This window comes from Kwoniella newhampshirensis (genome assembly GCF_039105145.1).
Source record: "Kwoniella newhampshirensis strain CBS 13917 chromosome 10 map unlocalized Ctg15, whole genome shotgun sequence".
Taxonomy (NCBI): Eukaryota; Fungi; Basidiomycota; class Tremellomycetes; order Tremellales; family Cryptococcaceae; genus Kwoniella; species Kwoniella newhampshirensis.
The window spans coordinates 540,873-561,311 of NW_027118345.1; the positions used below are offsets into that span (position 1 = coordinate 540,873).

A 20,439-nucleotide genomic window follows, 5' to 3' on the forward strand; every position below is an offset into this window, starting at 1 on the left:
GACCAGTATAGACTCGTTTTTTGGGGAGGAAGAGGCCACGGGACATCCTGGACCAGCCAACCCTTTACGGCCAGCCCGGACCCTTATACTCATATACCCTCATCATTAGCCCATGGCGACGATTACTCATACATCTGGCCTTCCCGGGACAAACCCAACACATTCGAAAGTTCTGCACTCTCACGGGAGATAAGAGTCAGCATGGTTGATAGTGTCACAACGCAGCGGTAAGTACTTTCTGGCCGCTTTTCTGAGTTTTCAATGGAGAGACGGCAAACCTCAGCTGATAACATCACAGTGGGACTCAATCATCACTCCCGACGAACGACAATGGAAGCGATATGTCAGGCAGCGCATCGAGCGTCACCATTGCGCCGTCATCCGGCGGACGTGACATGGTTGTGAGCTATAGAGGCGGCACCACCTACATGCCGGGTCCTTGGGGAGCTCTGCAGAGGCGAAGAAGTCAGTCTGGTCGCGGATCAGGAAGCCCATCTTCCCAGCATCGTAGTCCGTGAATTCAGAATCTTCTCAGTATTTTCACTCAACCTTCTGAGTTAGACGTAGACAGTCTCCTTGACGAGATAAGAAACTTCAAGTGCCACAATCTAAATGACCCTGAAAGGATGGTCACAGTGATGCGTGCGGGGCCCCTCCCGATCTGGTCCCCTTCCCCCCGTCTTCACTCGCACGGTGATCCATCAGCCTGAACCATATATTTTAGACCGACACCATCCCCTCACCCACTTCTCTCTTGTTCTCCTTGTGACTGTTGTCCAATGATCAACCAAGACCATCACACCCGGCCTTGAGCAGAGATCCACGCCTGTACTCATCTTCCATCCATCGATTCTCTTTCACTGTTTGTATTTCTGTCTGTACTATCATATCATAACTACGGATTGGATCTACGCCATCGCGCCATCGTACGGTCACGTCTCTGTCATTCGCTCTTGACACCACTTGTACACTCCTCACTTCGTTCGCCTCATCTAACCACCCATTGCATCCTCTTCCGCTCCCTATTGTCCGGTTGTATTGTCCTGTCTTTCCTTCCTCTGTCGATTCACGATCAGTCCTCCGTTACGGTTATCTTCCTTTCACCGGCTGGTCCGATTGAACCATGACATCCTCGGGATCGCTCGCTCCCCCCCTGCCGCTAGATATTCCTGTTCCCTCTTGCTCTCCGTACACTTTGTCTCATGATGGAGCTCCTAGCACCCCCTCGACGTCATCCCGGCACCGTTCCGATACGATGCTCACCACATCGTCGTCATCATCCTCCGTTCCTTATCTACAGACGCCTCAGACACCTTTAATCGTGGGTATGCTGCAAAGCGCTCACTTCTCCTCGAAGCCTCTCATAGAATCTCCAGAGGAGACAACAATTATGGCATCGAGAAGACAGGATAGTTATGGATTCGGCCAAGCCCTCCTGATTCCACCTTCAACGGATAATGAACCGACCTTAACAACGAGAAACGATAGTCAGGTAATTGATTCGAGCGTAGATGCCGTCCTTGGTCCTGGACATGAGAACGATGGAGAGGACACTGTGCAAGCGATAAGCATGAGTTCTCCCTTGCTTGTGACAAGCGGATCTCAGCTTCCTGGTAGTCTGGCTCTCACATCGCCAACCCCGCCGGACGCCCTCTTGACTTCGGAGATCAACCCTCATCGACCAGAAGCGAAACGGTCAAAGTCGTCATTCAAGACTGCTTTCCGACGCAAACTAGAACGATCAAGAACCTCGTTCCGTTTCCTACGCGGGGGAGGAGAAGAACAGCGCGAAGAGCATTTCCTCGATTCTCATATCAATGAGATTGCTCAGAGTGGCACAATTTCACCGAATGCAGACCCACCGTCTGTCTCGGACTCAAGATACTCTACACCGCTACACAGACCCCACCGTTATCGCTTCCAGTCCCTCCTGTCATTATCGATGTCACGAACCCAATCATCTGCGTCAATCCGGTCCACCTTCTCCTTTTCGTCTCATACGACAAACCAGTCTGCGTACCAACAAGGTAGCAATGTTGTTTCGATGCCCGGTCATGAAGATGTCCAGCAAGTACCACACAACTCAGCCCAGAGTGTCTCAACCACTGTTTCACGCGATTTTGCCATACGGGACCCCACACAGGTAGACGATCTGAGTATCTTGGCTCGGGACGATAATGTGGTCGCCGTTGACGGCGTCGCTGGTACCATCGAGGTGGGAGTCAATGATCGCAAAGCAAAAGGGCGCGCTCGAAGTCACTCTACCTCTGGATGGAAAAAGCAGGATGTGTGGATGCCGAGGCGGGCCTCAACAATGGATGACCTACAGATAGATCCGCTTCAGCTAGCGGAACACGTTACCACGGCTGAGATCAATATATACCGAAAGTCCACGCCCATATCGCAGACCCACGATATGGGGCTTGCCGAACTGCCCTACCCCTTCTCAGAGGAGGAGACACCAAGAGTAAATCTGTTCGATGCGATGCTTCCTCGTGAGCTCAAACTACTGGTCTTGCGGAAGCTCGCGGAAGCGTCCAGTAACAGCGATGTAGGGGGACGACTGGCAGGCGAAGTTGGTGCTGCAAGAGAGCTCGTGAGGCTGAGTCGCGTAAGTGTACCAAATTCTGCTCGTCTGAGGCCTATTGACCACCCCGAAGGTCTCGAAAGATTGGCAAAATCTTTGCTTCGATGGACAGCTCTGGCAGCTGGTCCATCTAGCTCCCCTTGCATATTTACTCCCCCGCGTCACTCTTGGTCGTATCTTGGTCAACGCAATGACCTTTGTGACGTCCCTCACGCTGCGCGGCATGGACAGGTTGATCGGGTCTCATCTCATCGAGTTATTATCGAGTTCCGACAGTGATTCGACTCCGGGGTCACCCTTCCAAGGAAAATTTGCGAGCCTCACCACTCTTGATCTGCGCGGTTGTGAATCGCTCGATGTGGCCAGCATCTGCAAAATCATCCAGTACTCGCCAATATTGAAGAAGTCAAACCTCAAGGGGCTACAGGCAGTCTCGTCCGAGGTGGTACGATGCATAGCAACTCACTCAACCTCACTCGAATCCATCGATGTGTCTCGATGTCGTGACTTGACCATTACAGATATGGCCGTTTTCGTTGAGAGGTTGACAGACGAACAGGCGGCAGGATTGAGGTCGCTTCGTATGGCAGGAATCAGGGGGTTCAGCTTGTCTGCGGGGAGACTGCTCTCATCTATCGCGGAACGACTCGTCAACCTAGAGGTCTTAGACCTGCAAGATTGTGTGGAGGTCGCTGACTTGGACGTTCATCGGTTCACTACGACTCTGGACCGTGCCGGTCAAACGAGCCATCTTCGACACCTCATACTATCCGGCTGCCATGCAATCACGCCGTTGACGCTTCAAAATCTTACTAACCGGTTCCCAGATATGGCTTGCCTGGAAATCGCCAACCTCCCGGACATGTACAGGGACAGAGAACACGAGGAATCAAGTCTGGTTCAATTCCTCAAATCGATGCCAAAGCTGCAACGGCTGGATTTGGAAGGGACCGGCATGTATGGCGGTGTGACGGACAGAGTCCTGGATGTTCTGACGCCGGGAAAGCATGAGCTGGGACCAGTGGTGGGGATGGAGCTGGTCGAGCTGAGAATTGGCTTTGCGAAAGCTGTTACGTCAGAGGCAATGGTACGGCTCATGAGGGGATGTTCGAAATTACTCGTGCTTGAAGCGGATGTGAGTGTGGCTAGCATTTGGAGTAAGGATGAGCTGATGGAAGACCTGTCACAGAACACAGCTGCGAACAATGCAGTGATGCGAGATTTTCTTCGTCGTCGGTCTAGTGCAGATGCCTCGCTCTCACTCATCGATTGTCGAGCTATCACACCCGCTGCATACTCGTCCATCGCAGCCTCTTCTAGGGCAAGGCATGGATGGACAGGTTGGTCGGCTGTTCCCTTCAGCTACAATGAGGAGACGGAACTGGATAACAGACCTGTCATGAAGACGTTCTGGAGCTGGAAAAGAGTCGTCATTCCGAGAGGGTGGCAAGAAACGAGAGAGGAAGCTGAGAGGGAGAGCGGAAAGAAGGAAGAGTGCTGTGACAATGAAAACAAGGATGGGGAGGACGACCTCAAGGTTACGAAGAGAAGACCTGCTGCGGGAAGGAGGGGCAGTTGGTGGCGAAACGAAGAGGAATTCGATGATAGGGCTGGTTGTATCGTGATGTAAGCGGGACTCGAAGAGGGGTTGATATTATATGTGCTTGGTTATTTTGTCAACACGGTTGTAATAGTTCAGAAATGTTCAATTTTGCGGTTTGTACTGATAGTCGGTCCTCCTTTCTTTGTTAGTTTGTTTGTATCGCAGTATGGATGATGTGCAACAGCTTGAGTCCAAGCCTGCATGCCAATAGTGATACTGATATGCTCAATACATGCTCATCTATATCTGAATGATCCATTGACAGCCCTGAATGCCGACTCCTATGCCGATTCTGTGTTTTTAACCAAGGTGCATGTGTACTCGGCTCACTTCTGATACCCCGAAGTGATAGCCCTACAGACCGTTACCCGCACAACATGGGTTTGCTTCGACACTGCCGGTGTCTACAGTCGTGCTCTTGTTGAACGACTGGTTACTGAGTGGGACGTCTATAGCTGGGTTTTCAGTGAAGAAGTTGCCTATTGATAGTTTGATCAGCCACTGTAGTTTGGATTTCGTGAAGAAATCGTCCACTAACAAGGTTTGAGGGTGATCGTATGAGTTTCCACAGGCATGACCGGGAAATCTTCCACTCTAGGAACATGTGTCAAACCAAACGTGTGCCAGAGGACCAGATCCTCATTTTCGACATTATCGCCTCTTTCCGTCCATTCCTTGACGCCCCCAGCTTTCCCATAGGACTGGTTGGTGTATTGACCGGCGCAGAACACCTCGTCGTCGGCATACTTGGTCACCCAGATATGATGCTGGGTGAACGGGGCTCGAGAGGTGATCAGGGCGTCGGGATGGGCGAGTCGCAGCTGGGATGGATGAGGAACGAGCTTGTAGGAGACGGGAGTCATGGAGATGGGGTTGATGACGTTGGGGTTGATCTGCACGAGGGACCAGAACGCCGTTCAGCTTGAGCACTCCTCAGGCTATACAGCAGAGACCACGGTCAACTTACGATCTTGAAACTTCGTCCGTTCAAGGGATCGGCATCGGCGAAACCGGATTTGGTGATCGGAGTGGATTCGACCGCGAAACCGATACCGGAGCTGTTCTCCTCGCTGTAAGGCAGCCTGACAACATCCTCTTGTACGACGGTGTTCTTGTGTCCGTCAATGGAGGGATCTATGAGGATCATGAGCCAATTTATCCAAAGGGTCTTAAAAAGAGACGGCTGGACAGGAACATATATTGGAAGAGGCACCACTGCACTCACCAATGCGGATGTTGATGAAGTGCTGGTGGGAAGTTCCAAGCACACCAGGAGAGACTACAGTACCGTAGATGGACTTCTTGCCCAAGTCGATGGGTCCAGTTGAAAGAATACCGGTAGCTCGACTTTCGAGGTGGATCGCACCTGCTTGATCGAAATGCCATGCGAAGCTGTGACGATCTGATGTCAGCGTCTGCGATCTCCGGTGCAGGGCACTGATCCTGACTAGAAGCACTCACATGTAGTCGTAATTACCGACGGTGATAATGGTCTGAAGAACGAGCAGACGTTGACGGGTGACGGCCGCACGACCAGTGGGAGCGTTTGTATGTTTCCACAGAAGACCTACGGACCGAAGTCAGCAACTCGACAGAGCTACAATGCTGTAATGAGCAGACTGAGCCTCACCGTTGTCCTGCTCGTGAATGCACACAACACTGATGCGAACCGTATCAGCATTCCGAGTCTGCTATTGAGGACCAAAGTGTCACTCACTTCTTTACCAGTCTTCCGTTACCGCTTGGATCAACTTCCGCCGTGTCCATATAGTGCATGACTCCGAGACAATCACAACCGTTTTCCAACGAGTTGGCCGATCGTCCAAGTCCAACGTCTCCGAAATCGAACACCTGTCTCATGTTGAGGAGAGGTCTTGGGTCGGCGTAGGGGACGTGCATCTCTGAGAGTGAGATACGGTAGAAGATGGGTCGACCATCGTAAGTCACATCGTGAAGAACTGGACCCTCTCGATAGCTAAATATCCCATCATCAACTCTGGTCTTTGAAATGATTGTGAGTATACTCACTTGAAGCCCAATCTGAATCTCCACTTTTGCCACTCGAGCAACTGACCCGTCACTTTGAAACTCACACCCTCAGGCTGAGTAACATGAAGAGGCTTCAAGTCATCCCTGACTTTGTTTGTTCTCAATTCGGGAAGGATCTCGCCCGGTTGACAACCGGCGGTAGGGTTCTGTTTCGGTCCTGTACCTTTGACGAAACTGTCCTTCTCCCCACCGGTATAACACCAGTCCACGCTGGTGACCTTCTTTCCCCAGATATCCCACGAGATGGTGACGGGCAGAGGGAAGGCGTAATGGTTGGAGTCGGGATGGTTGGTCTTGGGGTCACGGGTGTAGAGGATGTAGAAGATCCGTCGAGGGTGGTCGACTGCGTCGTCTGCACCATATGGCCATCTACGATAGGATGAACAGTCAGATCGAGGCAACCGATATGTGACCAATTGCTCACCCTTGAGGGACGATGATCTCTGCTGGAATAGCCAGTTCCTTGACGACCTGTGCGAATTCTGGCGATTCGAGCATCGCCGCTTTCGCTTCGTTGAGTTCGACACGATCAAGCGGGGCATGATGAGTCTTGACCACGAAGCTCTTCACCTCTCGCTCTGCATCAAGATCTACGATGACCTCGACCAAGTCTCTCGTCTCGAGGATGAAGAACAGTATATCGACCTCTCGAGGTGGTCTGGTGGGTTCTTCTCCTCTCCTCTCGGCTTCGAGATAAGGGGCGAGAAGGGCTTTAGGTGGTTCTCGCAACGTACATAACTTGATCCAGATATGTTGGTCGGGTCGATTGTTCTTGGCGATCTCACAGGCTCGTTCGACTTCCGCGACCGACAAGCCGTCGAGGGGATGGATCGCTGTCGGTTTGATAGGTTTGGGTCCTGGTCCGAGGACCGTCTCGCGCAGGATATCAGAGATAGAAGGAACCATCTTGGTCGCAGTGTTTGTACCTTTTCAGATGGGGAGAAAGGGCAAAGAGAGATGAGCGTCGAAGAGATCTCCAACAGGTTATAAGGGCAACAGACCTGTCGTGAGAGTACTCTCACTCACTATCTTGCACTGTGCCGCCATGCCGATGCCGACGCCGCTCAAACCCGAGTTCAATGCCGATCGGATAAAGGATCCCGACGTCGAACTGGCCACGAACATCAGAACCCTGAAACGGATTCAATCGTTTTGGTCATTTGTTATCTTCTCAGGCTTACCCATGCCGACTTGCTCTGACGCTCGCTTAGATCATCTAGTGCATCCAGACTTGAAGGGGCTCGATCGAGATCGAAAATTCCCAACCTTTCCCCGTCCATTGGTTCGGACATAACCAAACCGATCAGTCCTCTCGGACTGCCGTTAACTTGGCCTTTCCCCAAAAGATTTCCCAATTCTACTTTGCACAGTTTGTCAAGATCCCGACCAGATGGGGTATAGAGGGGTCGGATGACTTGTTTACTATGGGGACTACACAAGGGAGTAAAGGTTCTCAGTGCCAAAGAACGTTCCGCCGTCACACGTTCGTACTGCGATAGACGTATGAACGCCACCATGGAGGACCACTATCATCAGCCAGAGGGAATGTTGTATCACAGATGTCATCCTCGTATATGTTCCAACCAACCACTATTTGCTACATGCCAACAAGCCGCAATACAGTATGGCGACCTATCCATAATGAGAATTTCGGTATTGGCCGCAGCAGTAGACCTGAATGTGTTAGACAAAGCCGAAAGACCACCGCCCTGCTATAGCTTCTTGATTCCACCGGCTTGGAAAGATCCGTCTCAAGACTGTGGATGTGTTGCTTGGACGCATTTGTTTCTGGAGCACGACTACTAACCTCTGGTGTATTATTGGTGCCGAACAGGGCAGCGTCTGGTGCCACATTACCCCCCTGGTTGTAGCTCAAAACCGAATGCCGATCCTTTATCTCTCTTATCGCTCATGTCCGTCAATTTCTAGTTCAGGGTTGGAGAGTTTGCTTATTTGTCCGGCAGCAGCACCTGTCATCTCGAATTGGGAAGAGGAGGCAGGATAGTGTCTCGTGAGGTCCAACCCGCTACTACTGGCTTGGCCTGTCTTGTCCGTCGGAAGTACGGCCGTACTGCGTTGTGAGCTCTCTCTAGTGGGATCGGGAATGTCGGAACATTTGGTTCACGGTCATCTGCGCTGGTTGAGGTTTTCACTGTGACCCAAACTCATCATCTAGGACACCACATATATTGCGTGTCACACGTATGATGGGCCCTTCTTGACCAGCTTGGCGGAAAAGACAACAAGACCGTCAGTCCAATCGTTGACTGATTCCCGACTCTCGCCAAGATGCCCATCGCTACCTCGGACTGGCAAGACAAAGCTCAAGCTTTCAAAACCGCCTTATCATCCAAGATCCCAACCTCCTATCTTCTCTCCGAAACACCCAGCACCTCGACAGATGACAAAGTACCCGTCCCGGTCTCGACCTTGCTCCAGTCAGTACTCTCTCCCCTTGAGAAAGAGATCACCTCGCTCGACGCCACGGCTCTGAGAGACGCTGTCGCCTCACGGAGATATACCTCGGTGGAGGTAATCAAGAGCTATGCACGTGCAGCAGCGATAGTCCATCAGAAGACGAATTGTCTCATGGCATATTTCCTCGACGAGGCGTTGGAAAGAGCTCAATGGCTTGATGACGAGTTGGAACGGACTGGCAAGACCGTTGGACCATTGCATGGGGTTCCCATTTCTGTCAAGGGTGAGTTTCAGGCTTCATGCAGCCTTCACATAGTGTCTGCACTCTCGTAATCTTCCGTGCCATATAAGCCTGATGTGCTGATACGTATACGTTGACCTCAAGACCACCTCGGTATCAAGGGTCACGAATCGACCGCCGGTTTCGTCTCGTGGATAGGCAACCATATCGCCCCTAAAGACGGTGTCATCGTCTCGATCCTCCGAGCGGCAGGCGCCGTCTTCTGGGTCAAGACGACCAATCCCCAGGCGATCATGCATCTCGAGACGGACAGTTTCCTCGGTCCGACTCTGAATGCCTACAATCCGAAGTTGACCTCTGGGGGAAGTAGTGGTGGCGAAGGTGCCCTGATTGGTGGGGGAGGCAGTCCTTTAGGGTGGGTTCACATATATATCGTCTATTGTCGCACCCAGTACAGCTCGAGCGAGACTGACTTTGATTGTTCAGGATCGGCACAGACATTGGAGGGAGTATCCGAAATCCGGCTGCCAACAACGGTATATACGGTTTCAAACCTACCTCTATGCGACTTCCCAAAGCAGGTAACTTCACCGCTTTAGCCGGCCAAGAATCCATCGTGGGAGCGATCGGTCCGATGGGGAAAAGCGTTCGGGATATGGACCTGTTCGTCTCCACCGTCTTAGCCGCTCAACCTTGGCAGATGGACACTACTGTCGTTCGGATGCCTTGGAGACCCCAAGAAGTGGTCTGGAAGAACGAGGGCAGACTGCCCAAGGTGGGAATCATGTGGGATGATGGGGTGGTGGGACCGCAACCGCCGATGAGGAGAGCGTTGCAAATGGCCGTGGAGAAATTGAAGAAGGCAGGAATGGAAGTGGTCGATTATCAACCGTATAAGACCAAGGAGAATTGGGATATCATCAGTTCACTATATTTCACAGACGGTGGAGAAGCGGTCAAGGCTGCAGCTGCGGAAAGCGGTGAACCGCTCTTGCCTCTGACGGAATGGATCATCAAGCAGAACTCAAAGGTTCGAACTCCTCACGAGCATTGGGATGTGAGTGTTGAGTTGGCTATGGATGTCCCCCTTCTCCTCCCTCATTTACCCAAGACCCTTACACCCCGATCTATCCCTCAATGAATGTTTATCACAATCAAGCTGATCCTACACTCTCCCCTCCCTGACAGCTCGTCAAACGTCGAGAGATGTATCGCAATGAATACGCCTCCCACTTCATCTCCCAAGACGTAGACGTCATCCTCTGTCCCTCCAACCCAGGTCCCGCCAATGTCCTCGGCACCTCCAAATACTGGTCGTACACCAGTATATTCAACCTCGTCGATTATCCATCCGCCGTTTTCCCCACCGGACTGTATGTCGATCCTGAGGTGGATGCAAGGGACGAGAAGCGGGAGTTCTGGAGTGAGAAGGATGAGGAGTGTTGGGAGGCTTGTGAGTATTTCCCCCTTCTCTTCGTCTGATCTCGGACCCAACTCTCCCGGTCCATCACTCGGATTTCACTATCTTTCCTCTCTCTTCCCCCCTCCTCTCTCTCTCTTCCTCTTATGGATGATCGTCGGCTCCCACTATCCGGCAACCAAGCTAACGTTCTCCGCCAGACTCACCCGAACTCATGCAGGGCGCACCCATCTCATTACAGATCGCAGCGCCGCGATGGGAAGATGAGAAAGTCATGAAAGCTCTCGAGATAGTTTCCGACATTGTCCGATCGTAGGTAAGATCTCACATTGGGTAGGTAGAAATCCGTCTCCGCCATGCAGTAGATAGGACATCATAGAGAGTCAACGGTTATGAATAGTTGTAAGACCCTAGAAAGATGAACCGGGCGGAGAGCTTCCGTGCTCTGCTGCAAAGCGTCCATGCACACCTCACAGTATATCTGTTTCTCCTTCCAACGCTGGTACCCGACACGCCATGAGAGCCCAACAAGGCACATATCGTGCTGATCCATGCTGTGCCATCGTCAAGTGATTAAATGTCCGTATAATGAGCCCCGATTCCAGAATGAATAGAAATACAGCGATCTTCCTTTCCCGTTTTCGCCCCTTTCTTCGCTCGGCACTTGGGTTCCTCCCCGAGTCGACCACATTTATACTCCCGCGTTATGCTCCAACACAACAGAGGACATCCCTGGACCCGTCTCCACTGTCACTGCACACCCCTCACTACTAATCGGGCAACCCTCTTACAGGAATAACAATCCACCACCGATGAACACTCCCAGCAGTCCCACTCCCATCCCCAGCCATCTACCAAGCACTCCCTCGACGCTCAATCTCTCCCCGGAGGAGCTTGCTTGACTTGAGGTGGCCGCCGTTGTTCGAGCTGACGTGCTGGCACTATTCGTACTTGTCGCTGTTCCTGATGGTCCGGATGCAGAAGGTGTGAAAACGCCTCCGCTCGGCTCAGAGGCGAGACATGACGCCGCAGCGGATGTTGCGTCCTGTGCAGTGTTTGGCCCTAGGCAGAAGAAACTACAATTAGGACTGCATCACCGTCGAACTTGAAACTACTCACTGTTCGAGCTCAGCGTGGCATTACCGCCAAAGTCACAACTGGATGGAATAGGGTTGAACTCGTAATACGCAGACATCGCGTACGAAAGCTTGATAGCGGGTGAGCAGAACGACAATTGACCGTATGTTCCGGCAGTGCCGTTTCCACCGATGGCATCGCATGAGGTTCCCGAGTTTGACGAGCCCAAGAGAGAACAGGCGTAACTACCGGACTTGTCAGGTACTGTAGATATGCAGAAACGCGAGAAACTCACTCAAGAAGCGATCCAAGCACGGTAGGCTCGTTTGCTGTGCTCTGCAACACGTGGCAGGCCAAAGCGTTTTGGTTGACACAGTTACACACGCTCTCATCTGGGGTAGGAGGAAGGTTCGAACTCGCAAGGAGGGAAGCACCCTCGGGAGGACAGTCAAGTTGACCAGCAGTGACAGATGATTTGACAGGAGCGTTGGCAGGGTTGGTGGCATTGTATTGAGTCGCCAATCGAGTGAAATCTTGCGAGGTGGTCACGCTGCGCATCGTCAGTGGGACCTAGCGTTGTGACTCGTCTACTCACGTGTTGCCATCGGCCGAAAAAGTAACCATTCCGTAGCCTGAAGATGTGTAAGCAGAAGCCTAGAGGAACTCCGAAACCAACTCACCATCAGCGGTAGGGAAGTACGAATAAGCCATACCGCCGCTGAAAACATCGGACACAGGTGAGGTGTAGAGTGCCGCGACTTCGGTCCACAATCGGGGAGGGCTGAAGATACATCTGGAAGGTGAAGTGGCCTGTTCAGCAATGGTCTTTTGCGAAGCGGTCTCAGCCACTCACCCGTATTCTGACATGTAAGTAGCCACTGGGATATTCGCAAATCCTGAGGTGATTGTGTTCCAATTCGAAGAATTGAGATTCTCATTACCGCACCACTCGTAATTGTTCAGACCTACGAGAACGATCAGCGACTCCGTGGACCGTGTCTTGACTTTACCAAACCAAACCCACCGTAAAGATCCACGGCGATCGAGTCACCGCCACAAGTCAAGTACTCTGCCAAGCTATTTCTGAAGTCTGCATCTCCGTCTACAGCAGCGTAGCCGACGAGAGCAGTCGAGCCGACAGACTTGAGATACGCCTTGATGTCTCTAGCGGCAGCTTTCACGTATGCTGTCAAGGACAACGTCAGCGGTGAATTTGTAAGTAAATATAGTGCATGGAGACTTACGCCCAGCATTGCTGTTGCCGACTTGATTGATAACTTCGTTACCGATGTTGAAACCGAGAATGTTGTCGTAGTTCCTAAACTTGTCGATAGTGGTGATATACGAGTTGAGGAGGTTGGTAGACCATGAGGGACTCGATCGATCGATACTCCCGTTAAGCGGGAGGGATACGTCGAGTCTGTACATGCACGATGGTTAATATGAGTGAGCAAGTGGCTATACGACATCCGCTCTGCGGCCTGCAATAATTAATCACTTCCACTTGCAGCCAACCCTCAACGTCTCGATCAGGTCCTGCCTTACGCTTCTTACACCTTGAGTCGCGCCGCACCGTCGTAAAGAAGACACTCACAGGACATAAATCCCCGCTCCGCTGAATGTCCTCATACATTCATCATGATTCAGACTCGCGTTGACGCTATACACTCGGATGGCGTTGACTCCTAATTGTTGGAGATAAGGGAGATCTCGAGTACAGTTCTGAGGTGAGGACAAAGGGTCGACATATGAAGAGCTACAAGGGAGGGTCAGTCTCTGCACGATCCCTCCCGACAAATGGATTCTTGAAGGGTACGCGATAGGTGTAGGAGTACGGGCTGGTGTTGTAGGCCCGTCATGAAAGCGTTAGTGATGGGATTTGAACGTACGGTTCGGGGAAACCACCACTAGTAGGAACAGATCAGCGAATCGTATTGTCGTGATAGTCGATGATCATACTGTTACTTACTTGGCATCATTCGCTGCTGAGCTCGCTGCTAATTGTCCTTGCGGTTGATATGCCACGCCCTGATACACGGACGATCAAGTCAACATCAACAACAACAAGCATCGTCATCATCATCAACTTCGTCATCCACAACGATACACATCATCGTTTTCATGTTCCACTTCATACGTAAAGTGATGTGAACGATTGTTAGTATACAAGTACGTACCTTGATGTAGAATCTGGATCCTGACTCGTCGTATAGGTATTTACCCGTTCGTGTGATATTCGGCAGAGCCGATATCATCGTCAAGAACGGGATTGAGCCCAAGAGGGCAGTCGAGAGGGAGAACCGCATTGGGTCGAAAGGTCGGAGGATTGTTGACAATATCAAGCCAGGTTGGACCGAAGAAGTCGATAGGTGAGAAGTAGTGCACTAGACGAAGGAGGAGAGAAGGGAAGAATGTGAGTAGGGAGTGACCAGTTGAGAGTATTGTTGCTGACGATGATGATGATGATGATGGAGAAGACGGCCAACGATTCAGATGATCTCGATGTAAACCGGGGCTGTGTTGTTATTTAACGTTAATCCGTGATGGATATTTTGTAAGTTATTGACATCCGTCGTTCGTTCTTTTCCCTGGCCAACATGACCCACGTGGAAAATTCATATCGATGTGTCAACCCGAGAATGTCTCGTCAGGTCTCCCCGTAGCAGATGCTTGCTTGGCATCATGTTCGACGGCCGGATGCAGTATCGTACACAAAAGACACAATACATTATCATCAAAGCTTCCCGGTCTCCGATACAAATACAAGTTCCATCTCCTGATCACGGCATAGTCCAAGCAGACCTGTGGGTCACTTCCATACCACCGCCACAAACTCCTCCACATCCTGCCACAGCTCTTCGGGCTTTTCAAGCGCTGCAAAGTGACCGCCCTACGTGCCGTAAGGAGATCAGACATGGTCAGCGGATTGTCAAGAGCGCCAAGCTAGGTAAGAGCACAGCGGCAAGTAAAGTCAAGCAGACGTGAATGCGTTGACACGGCAGAACAGCGGAATTGAAACCGCTCCCAACTCACCGATTTGTGCTCCCTTGACCACACCACATTGGCGACGAACTCGACCCACTTGACGGGTGTTGGAGCCAGTTCCTTGGGGAAAAAGCTGAACCCGACAGGCTTCTTTTGGTATTCCTTTTCGGCACTGGGTTCGTCTCTCTTGTTGCCGAGCGACTGGAGACAATCTTGCTTGTCAGCTTGGCTCTCGTAGAACGGTAGTCATCTGGGCTGCATATGATACAGTGAAATGCAGAATTGATTGGCATAGAGGACACTCACATATCGATAGGCGTAGATACTCGAGTTATAGCAGTCTGTGAACCAATAAAGACTGACAAAGGTCAAGATTGTCTCTGTGTCGAGATCTTCGTCCGACCAGCCAAGGTACTTCTCCCCGATCCAAGCAAGCAGGTTTACAAGATAGAGTGAGGAAGAGTTGAGAGCATAGGCCGGACAAAGCTGAAGCGTCAAGACCAGATCCATGGCACATTGCTCACGTTCGCTCGCTTCCCTTTTTGACCCGAATCATTGACAGTCATTCCCGGTACTCACCAGTCAAACTTGAGCCATTCCTCCTTGGTCTTGATCAACCAATCCCTCGAGACTCCAAACCCATCCCTCGCTTCCGCATGTGTATTCTCATACGTTTCCTTCGAGATCCTGCTCAGCTTTAGAAGCTCTTTGAGCTCCATGACGTCTTCTTCCGGGATGGCAATCCTGAAAGGTTCAAGGGGAACTGTCGGTTTGTGGGGGAGTGTTGAGTACGACATTTTGGTGACCGTTACTGTTGTCAAGGACGCAGCTGCTGTAGCCGGGAGGTTGGATCGAAGGGAGAGGTCAAAGTCGATCTCGAATGGAAAGACCAAGAGCTTAGGATTGCAGTTGCATCCGATTCATAATGCGGGGGAACCGGTAAGCCGGAACCGATGATTCGGATCTGAGCGTTGTGTGACGTCAAATATCATCCAGTCATCTGCAGTCAACCACCGCTCGACAGAATGATGATTACTTCAGCATCAGATGTATTTGTATCTTCGACATGAGTCCCCTCCATCCTCGCTGTAGCCCCATCTAAAGGTGCTCCACAAATCAGACCATATGGCGTGATGTGATGAGACTGGTGCAGCCGTCCATCTGTTCAAGATCATTCGGAATGGTTTAGCAACTGATAACGCCTTTGATCCTATCGTTGACCAATACACACACGTACAGTAGACCAGATCGTATGAATGACTGCTCTCTTTCACGAGCGCTGAATGGCAATTCTTGGCAAGCCCCACGAGATCTTGTTGCCCCCCAAATGATAGCTGTGTTCGGTCGATATTCGGATACGTCCAGTCCGCAAGACGATTATGGTGCTACTGTGGGAAGTAAGACAGGTTATTACGAGATTGACAGCTGTTCAAAACGTTGCATCTCCCACTAAACAAAAGGATTGGTCATGGTGTCGTGTTCCATAGCACTACTCTTGCCTTCCTACAGCCTGGGCTCATCTTTTTCACAGGTGACGGTCACTTCACGCACGTATGCACGGGACAATGGTGTACACGCACATGTGCGTGATGCATGATCGTTTCTTGTTCCTCTATCGTGATCTTGCCCCATACGACTGACTGTCAAGATAAAAGGCGCGCGCGTTGAGAGAGACTCGTACTTGGATGAGACGCGTCTATACCAAACATTAAACATTTTGGATATTCCTCTCTCTCTCTCTCTCTCTCGGCCTACGCTGCGGATCTTCACGGGCGGAGAGATTTGACATGTATCTCAGGGCTCGGGTATCTTCCCGTTCCTTGCCATGTTTTTCTCTTTTCCTTCTTCTTTTCCTGAGGCGTTGTTGATCTGTTTTTAATCTTTTTGTCACTTCGCGTGGTCAGAGAGAAAGAGAAACGTGATGGCGGTTGCGGATGAATGGATGGGACCGATGAGGATGGGCTGTGATCTGATACGAGAAGAGATTCACCAGGTCCAATCTTAATCAAGTGGATTTCATAGGTGAACTTGGAGAAGACGATAGACTGATATATATCATCGAACACCAACTAGTCTCCCGGTCAACTTCTGGGCGAGACTGTTCACACTCTTTTTTTGAACCACATCGACCACCATGTCATCCAAGAAATCAAGACCACCCCCTGTAGCCTCCCGACATGGACCTATTCACATCTCATCGCCCATCCCTCGATCACCCGATTCCGCATTACTGTCTCCCTCCATCAGGGAACGCGAGAATCAACGCTCTGGGACAGGTTCACCGTCTGCATCGCCTTCACCGGGTGGGGGCGTTAGCGGTGGGATACTGAAGAATGGCGGTGGGAGTGGTGGTAGGAAAGGACGGGCCATTGCAGGACTAGGATTTGACATGGGACGTTCGAGAGGTGGGAGAGGTGATGCAGGATATGAAGAGGTGAGTGTCTGTCTGTGTGGAAGAGGCGTGGTGCATGGCGGCGGCCTGTGCGTGTCGGACGATCAGAAGAGGGGCTGTGCTGGTTGACATGACAATGCGATGAAACACCACCCTCCCGTTCTGTTCTGTTCTTGAATTATACCTTTCACCTACAGCCATTGTGAAGAATCACATCTTCATCCTGTCTGCTCAAACCTACACCAAGTCCACAAGCTAGTGCCATCCCCTACCTGTGTATCTTTGACCTTTTCCTCATCCAGCTCAATTCACTTGCAATCAAATCGTTCGACTTTGACATTCGCTGAACTTCTTCACCAGTACGACCTCTCGCCCACTCACGCTTATCTGGAAGATTTCGACTCTTACCCATCTACCCCTGACCCGTCCCACACCCCTATCCCCCAATCACCATCGATGGATTCCCCCGGTTTCTCAGCGACCGAGAAAGACCCATTAGGCGAATTCGGTCGAAATCAATACCCATCCAACGCATATCTCGCTCCGACATTACATTCTCATGGAGGCCGGAATCATTCTGGTCTAGGCGTCGCTGAAGGTGGAGAGAAAGGTAGAGGAGGGAGGAAGGGTTATGGAGGATCGAAACGGACGTGTATCCCCACTAACCCGACAAAGAGAAGATGGTTGTTCTTCGGTGTGCCCATTGGTCTGGTGGTGATAGCCGCAGTGGCGGTCGGAGTGGTCGTTGGGACACAACACAAGTCCTCCTCCAGTTCTTCTTCTGGATCTGGATCAGGTGCAGCTGGCGGTACTTCTTCAGGAGCGACGAAAAACGGTACTGGGAAAGGTCAGACCACTACGACAGCTTTCAATCCCTTCATCACTACGGGTTCAGGCAAGAACGGAACGACCGTTACCACCGATCTCGGTGTGAACTTCACTTATATCAATGGCTTTGGAGGAAGTTGGGCTCAAGATCCTTACAACCCTTATCATGTGAGTGTCAGCGCCGTTGACACAGTGAAAACGAGGATAGATAGAAGCAGGGAGGATGGCTAGAGGTACCGAACGATCTACAGCTGATCTAAACCCCTTACAGGTTTCTGGTCGAGCGCAAAGCTGGAGTCCGAGCTTGTTGGAAGACTGGGTGTGGGGACAGCACATTGTCAGAGGGTGAGTTGCTCGGCAGCAGGAGTATCGCTGCGCACAACAACTGACAGGACCTCACACAGTGTCAACCTCGGAGGATGGCTTGTTACTGAGCGTGAGTCGGTTGTACTTTCCTTCGCAGCTATGTCCTGACCGTTCACAGCGTTCATCGCTCCCGCTTTGTACGAGCAGTACCAAGACTCCACGCCTAAGGCGGTCGACGAGTACACCTTGTCGCAAGCGTGAGTCGCTTCCTCGAAGCGACACCTGATGCTAATGGCCTCATAGGATGGGTGCCGACCTCGCTACCAAAATGGAAGAGCATTATAAAACGTTTATAGTGAGTCAGCTGTCCGGATCGACGCTGCCGCTCTCCCACAAGCTGACGGCACCTCGTGATTCCAAGACGGAAGAAGATTTCGCATTGATTGCTTCAGCAGGTCTCAACTACGTCCGGTGGGTTGTGTACTTACTTTCGGTACCACGACAGGTGCTGACGAGCGATTGCACAGAATCGCCCTGGGTTACTGGGCTGTACAGACTGAGGATGGAGAGCCCTACCTTCCAGGGGTGTCTTGGACCTACTTCTTGAAAGCCGTTGCTTGGGGGAGGAAGTACGGTATCAGGATCCTTATCGACTTCCATGCTTTACCTGGTGCGTTAGTCTCACGGCCTCCTTGGTGAGATTGTTCACTCATAAAGGACCGCAAACAGGCTCTCAGAACGGCTGGAACCATTCTGGGAAGGCAGGGACTGTCAACTGGATGTACGGTGTCATGGGGATTGCCAACGCCGAGCGATCTTTGGAGGTCATCCGGTCGATCACCGAGTTCATCTCACAAGATGGGATCAGACAGGGTGTTCCTATGTGAGTGGATATGATTTTTAGCCGAGTGCATTTGCTAATTTGGACCCAACAGGCTTGGGCTGGTCAACGAAGTCATGGCTAAGACCGTCGGAAAGGATGTCATGGCGGCTTTGTGAGTGTCCTCTGCCGGAAGACGCAGGATCGCATACTGATTGGCTTCGCTACAGCTATTATCAAGCCTACGAGCTCGTCCGGGGCATCACCGGATACGGAGCTGGCAAGGGTCCGGTGCTGCTCATGCACGAAGGGTTCCTCGGTGTCGCTGCATGGAGCGGTTTCCTATCAGGTGCTGATCGACTGTGAGCAAGACAATATTAAAGTGGTCGCTTTCTGAGGAGAAGCAAGGGCTGACCACAAGTCTATCTCAGTGCTCTTGATCAACATCCTTACCTCGCATTCTCTGCTCAAAGTACCGCCTCATATGCCGCTCAGGCATCGACAGTCTGCAGCTGGGGCGGTGGTACCAACGACTCTTCTACCTCGTTCGGTCTGACGTTCGGTGGCGAGTGGTCCAACGCGGTCAACGATTGCGGCTACTGGCTCAACGGAGTCGGTTCTACTCCAAGTTATTCGTCTCTAGGCGCAGACTACTGCAAGACGTCCGAGGAATACTTCAACTGGTCCGATGAGACTCGACAAGGGATCATGAGCTACACCATGGCGAATATGGATGCTCTGCAAAACTGGTTCTTCTGGACTTGGAAGATCGGGAATTCTACGGTAATGGGATACCCGACCAGTCCGCTATGGCACTATAAGCTCGGATGGGAGTCTGGATGGATCCCCAGAGATCCACGAGCAGCGGGAGGTCACTGTGGGGCGATTGGCGTGGGCGGTAACCGGGTGAGTGTGAGGGCAAAGGAGTCTCGTCGGTGTCTTAAGACCGGTATAACGGGTAGCAAGGTTGTGTCAATGCTGACATGACTGGACTCAGTTCCTTGGCAGATACCCTGCTTCAGCAACCGGATCGTTATCAACCCCGACACCCGTGATTGCCGCCGACCAACTTGCAAGTCACTCGGTCTGGCCTCCCACATCGTTAGGACCAAACTTCACAGACACCGCTCAGATCGCACTTTTCCCCACCTACACTCAGACCGGAACGACAGTGGTCTTACCTACGGTCAGTCATCCGGCCAATGCCACGATAGGCAGTGGCTGGGCCAATGTGGCGGACACGACCGGAGCATGGGTCAAAGTTGCAGGATGTATTTATCCCGAGTGAGTAAGAAGTCAGAAGGGTCGACGTCGGAGGCTAACAGATATGTATTCTTCAGTTCATACGATGCGAATGCCGCGAGTCTTGTCCCAACGGCATTGTGCACTGGATCAAGTGCGAAGCGAAGGGGAGTCGCAATGGACCTAGGAGCGAGGGCGACACCTACGCCTACCCTCAAGAGATAGTACGAAAAGCGAATCGATGAGATGAGGGGAATAGGGCTCCCAGTGAAAATGAAATACAGTAGATTACAAGGGACTGTATTCGGGTTTTGGGTTTTGGGAACTGGGCTTTGTTCTTGGTCTAAGTCACTTTGGTGAAATTCAGTAGACTTTCAAAGCATAAGAGTATCAGAATGATCGGGACAATGTCTCCGCAATGCAATGAGCTGACTCGTGAGTAGACAACATCTCCGCAATACATTGTGATGG

At 51.5% G+C, this 20,439-nt stretch overlaps 6 protein-coding genes across 6 annotated transcripts; 3 read left to right on the forward strand and 3 right to left on the reverse strand.

Moving 5' to 3' along the window:
- Positions 1–1,123: 1,123 nt before the first annotated feature.
- On the forward strand, positions 1,124–4,217 carry IAR55_007153 (uncharacterized protein; the record flags this gene model as incomplete). The annotated part of the gene is made up of 3 exons (XM_066950226.1): positions 1,124–2,611; positions 2,661–3,722; positions 3,777–4,217. The coding sequence occupies 3 exons, from the start codon at positions 1,124–1,126 to the stop codon at positions 4,215–4,217; spliced, it is 2,991 nt and encodes a 996-aa protein (XP_066799441.1).
- A 327-nt stretch (positions 4,218–4,544) lies between these two features.
- Positions 4,545–7,145, reverse strand: IAR55_007154 (uncharacterized protein; the record flags this gene model as incomplete). Its single annotated transcript, XM_066950227.1, has 9 exons — positions 4,545–4,669; positions 4,729–5,083; positions 5,158–5,324; positions 5,416–5,582; positions 5,652–5,757; positions 5,821–5,849; positions 5,908–6,165; positions 6,219–6,608; positions 6,664–7,145. The coding sequence occupies 9 exons, from the start codon at positions 7,143–7,145 to the stop codon at positions 4,545–4,547; spliced, it is 2,079 nt and encodes a 692-aa protein (XP_066799442.1).
- Positions 7,146–8,528: 1,383 nt separating this feature from the next.
- On the forward strand, positions 8,529–10,634 carry IAR55_007155 (uncharacterized protein; the record flags this gene model as incomplete). The annotated part of the gene is made up of 5 exons (XM_066950228.1): positions 8,529–8,940; positions 9,043–9,313; positions 9,385–9,955; positions 10,087–10,351; positions 10,519–10,634. The coding sequence occupies 5 exons, from the start codon at positions 8,529–8,531 to the stop codon at positions 10,632–10,634; spliced, it is 1,635 nt and encodes a 544-aa protein (XP_066799443.1).
- A 471-nt stretch (positions 10,635–11,105) lies between these two features.
- On the reverse strand, positions 11,106–13,701 carry IAR55_007156 (uncharacterized protein; the record flags this gene model as incomplete). The annotated part of the gene is made up of 12 exons (XM_066950229.1): positions 11,106–11,380; positions 11,438–11,640; positions 11,691–11,945; positions 11,991–12,027; positions 12,076–12,188; positions 12,249–12,360; positions 12,420–12,581; positions 12,640–12,815; positions 12,990–13,151; positions 13,285–13,302; positions 13,365–13,423; positions 13,573–13,701. 12 exons carry the CDS (start codon positions 13,699–13,701, stop codon positions 11,106–11,108), a joined length of 1,701 nt encoding a protein of 566 aa, XP_066799444.1.
- Positions 13,702–14,204: 503 nt separating this feature from the next.
- Positions 14,205–15,177, reverse strand: IAR55_007157 (uncharacterized protein; the record flags this gene model as incomplete). The annotated part of the gene is made up of 4 exons (XM_066950230.1): positions 14,205–14,285; positions 14,429–14,581; positions 14,687–14,738; positions 14,960–15,177. 4 exons carry the CDS (start codon positions 15,175–15,177, stop codon positions 14,205–14,207), a joined length of 504 nt encoding a protein of 167 aa, XP_066799445.1.
- Positions 15,178–16,514: 1,337 nt separating this feature from the next.
- On the forward strand, positions 16,515–20,193 carry IAR55_007158 (uncharacterized protein; the record flags this gene model as incomplete). Its single annotated transcript, XM_066950231.1, has 14 exons — positions 16,515–16,814; positions 17,133–17,768; positions 17,872–17,945; positions 18,005–18,036; positions 18,085–18,163; positions 18,210–18,261; positions 18,328–18,377; positions 18,434–18,576; positions 18,636–18,789; positions 18,842–18,901; positions 18,957–19,088; positions 19,158–19,632; positions 19,724–20,010; positions 20,067–20,193. The coding sequence occupies 14 exons, from the start codon at positions 16,515–16,517 to the stop codon at positions 20,191–20,193; spliced, it is 2,601 nt and encodes an 866-aa protein (XP_066799446.1).
- Between the last annotated feature and the right edge of the window lie 246 nt (positions 20,194–20,439).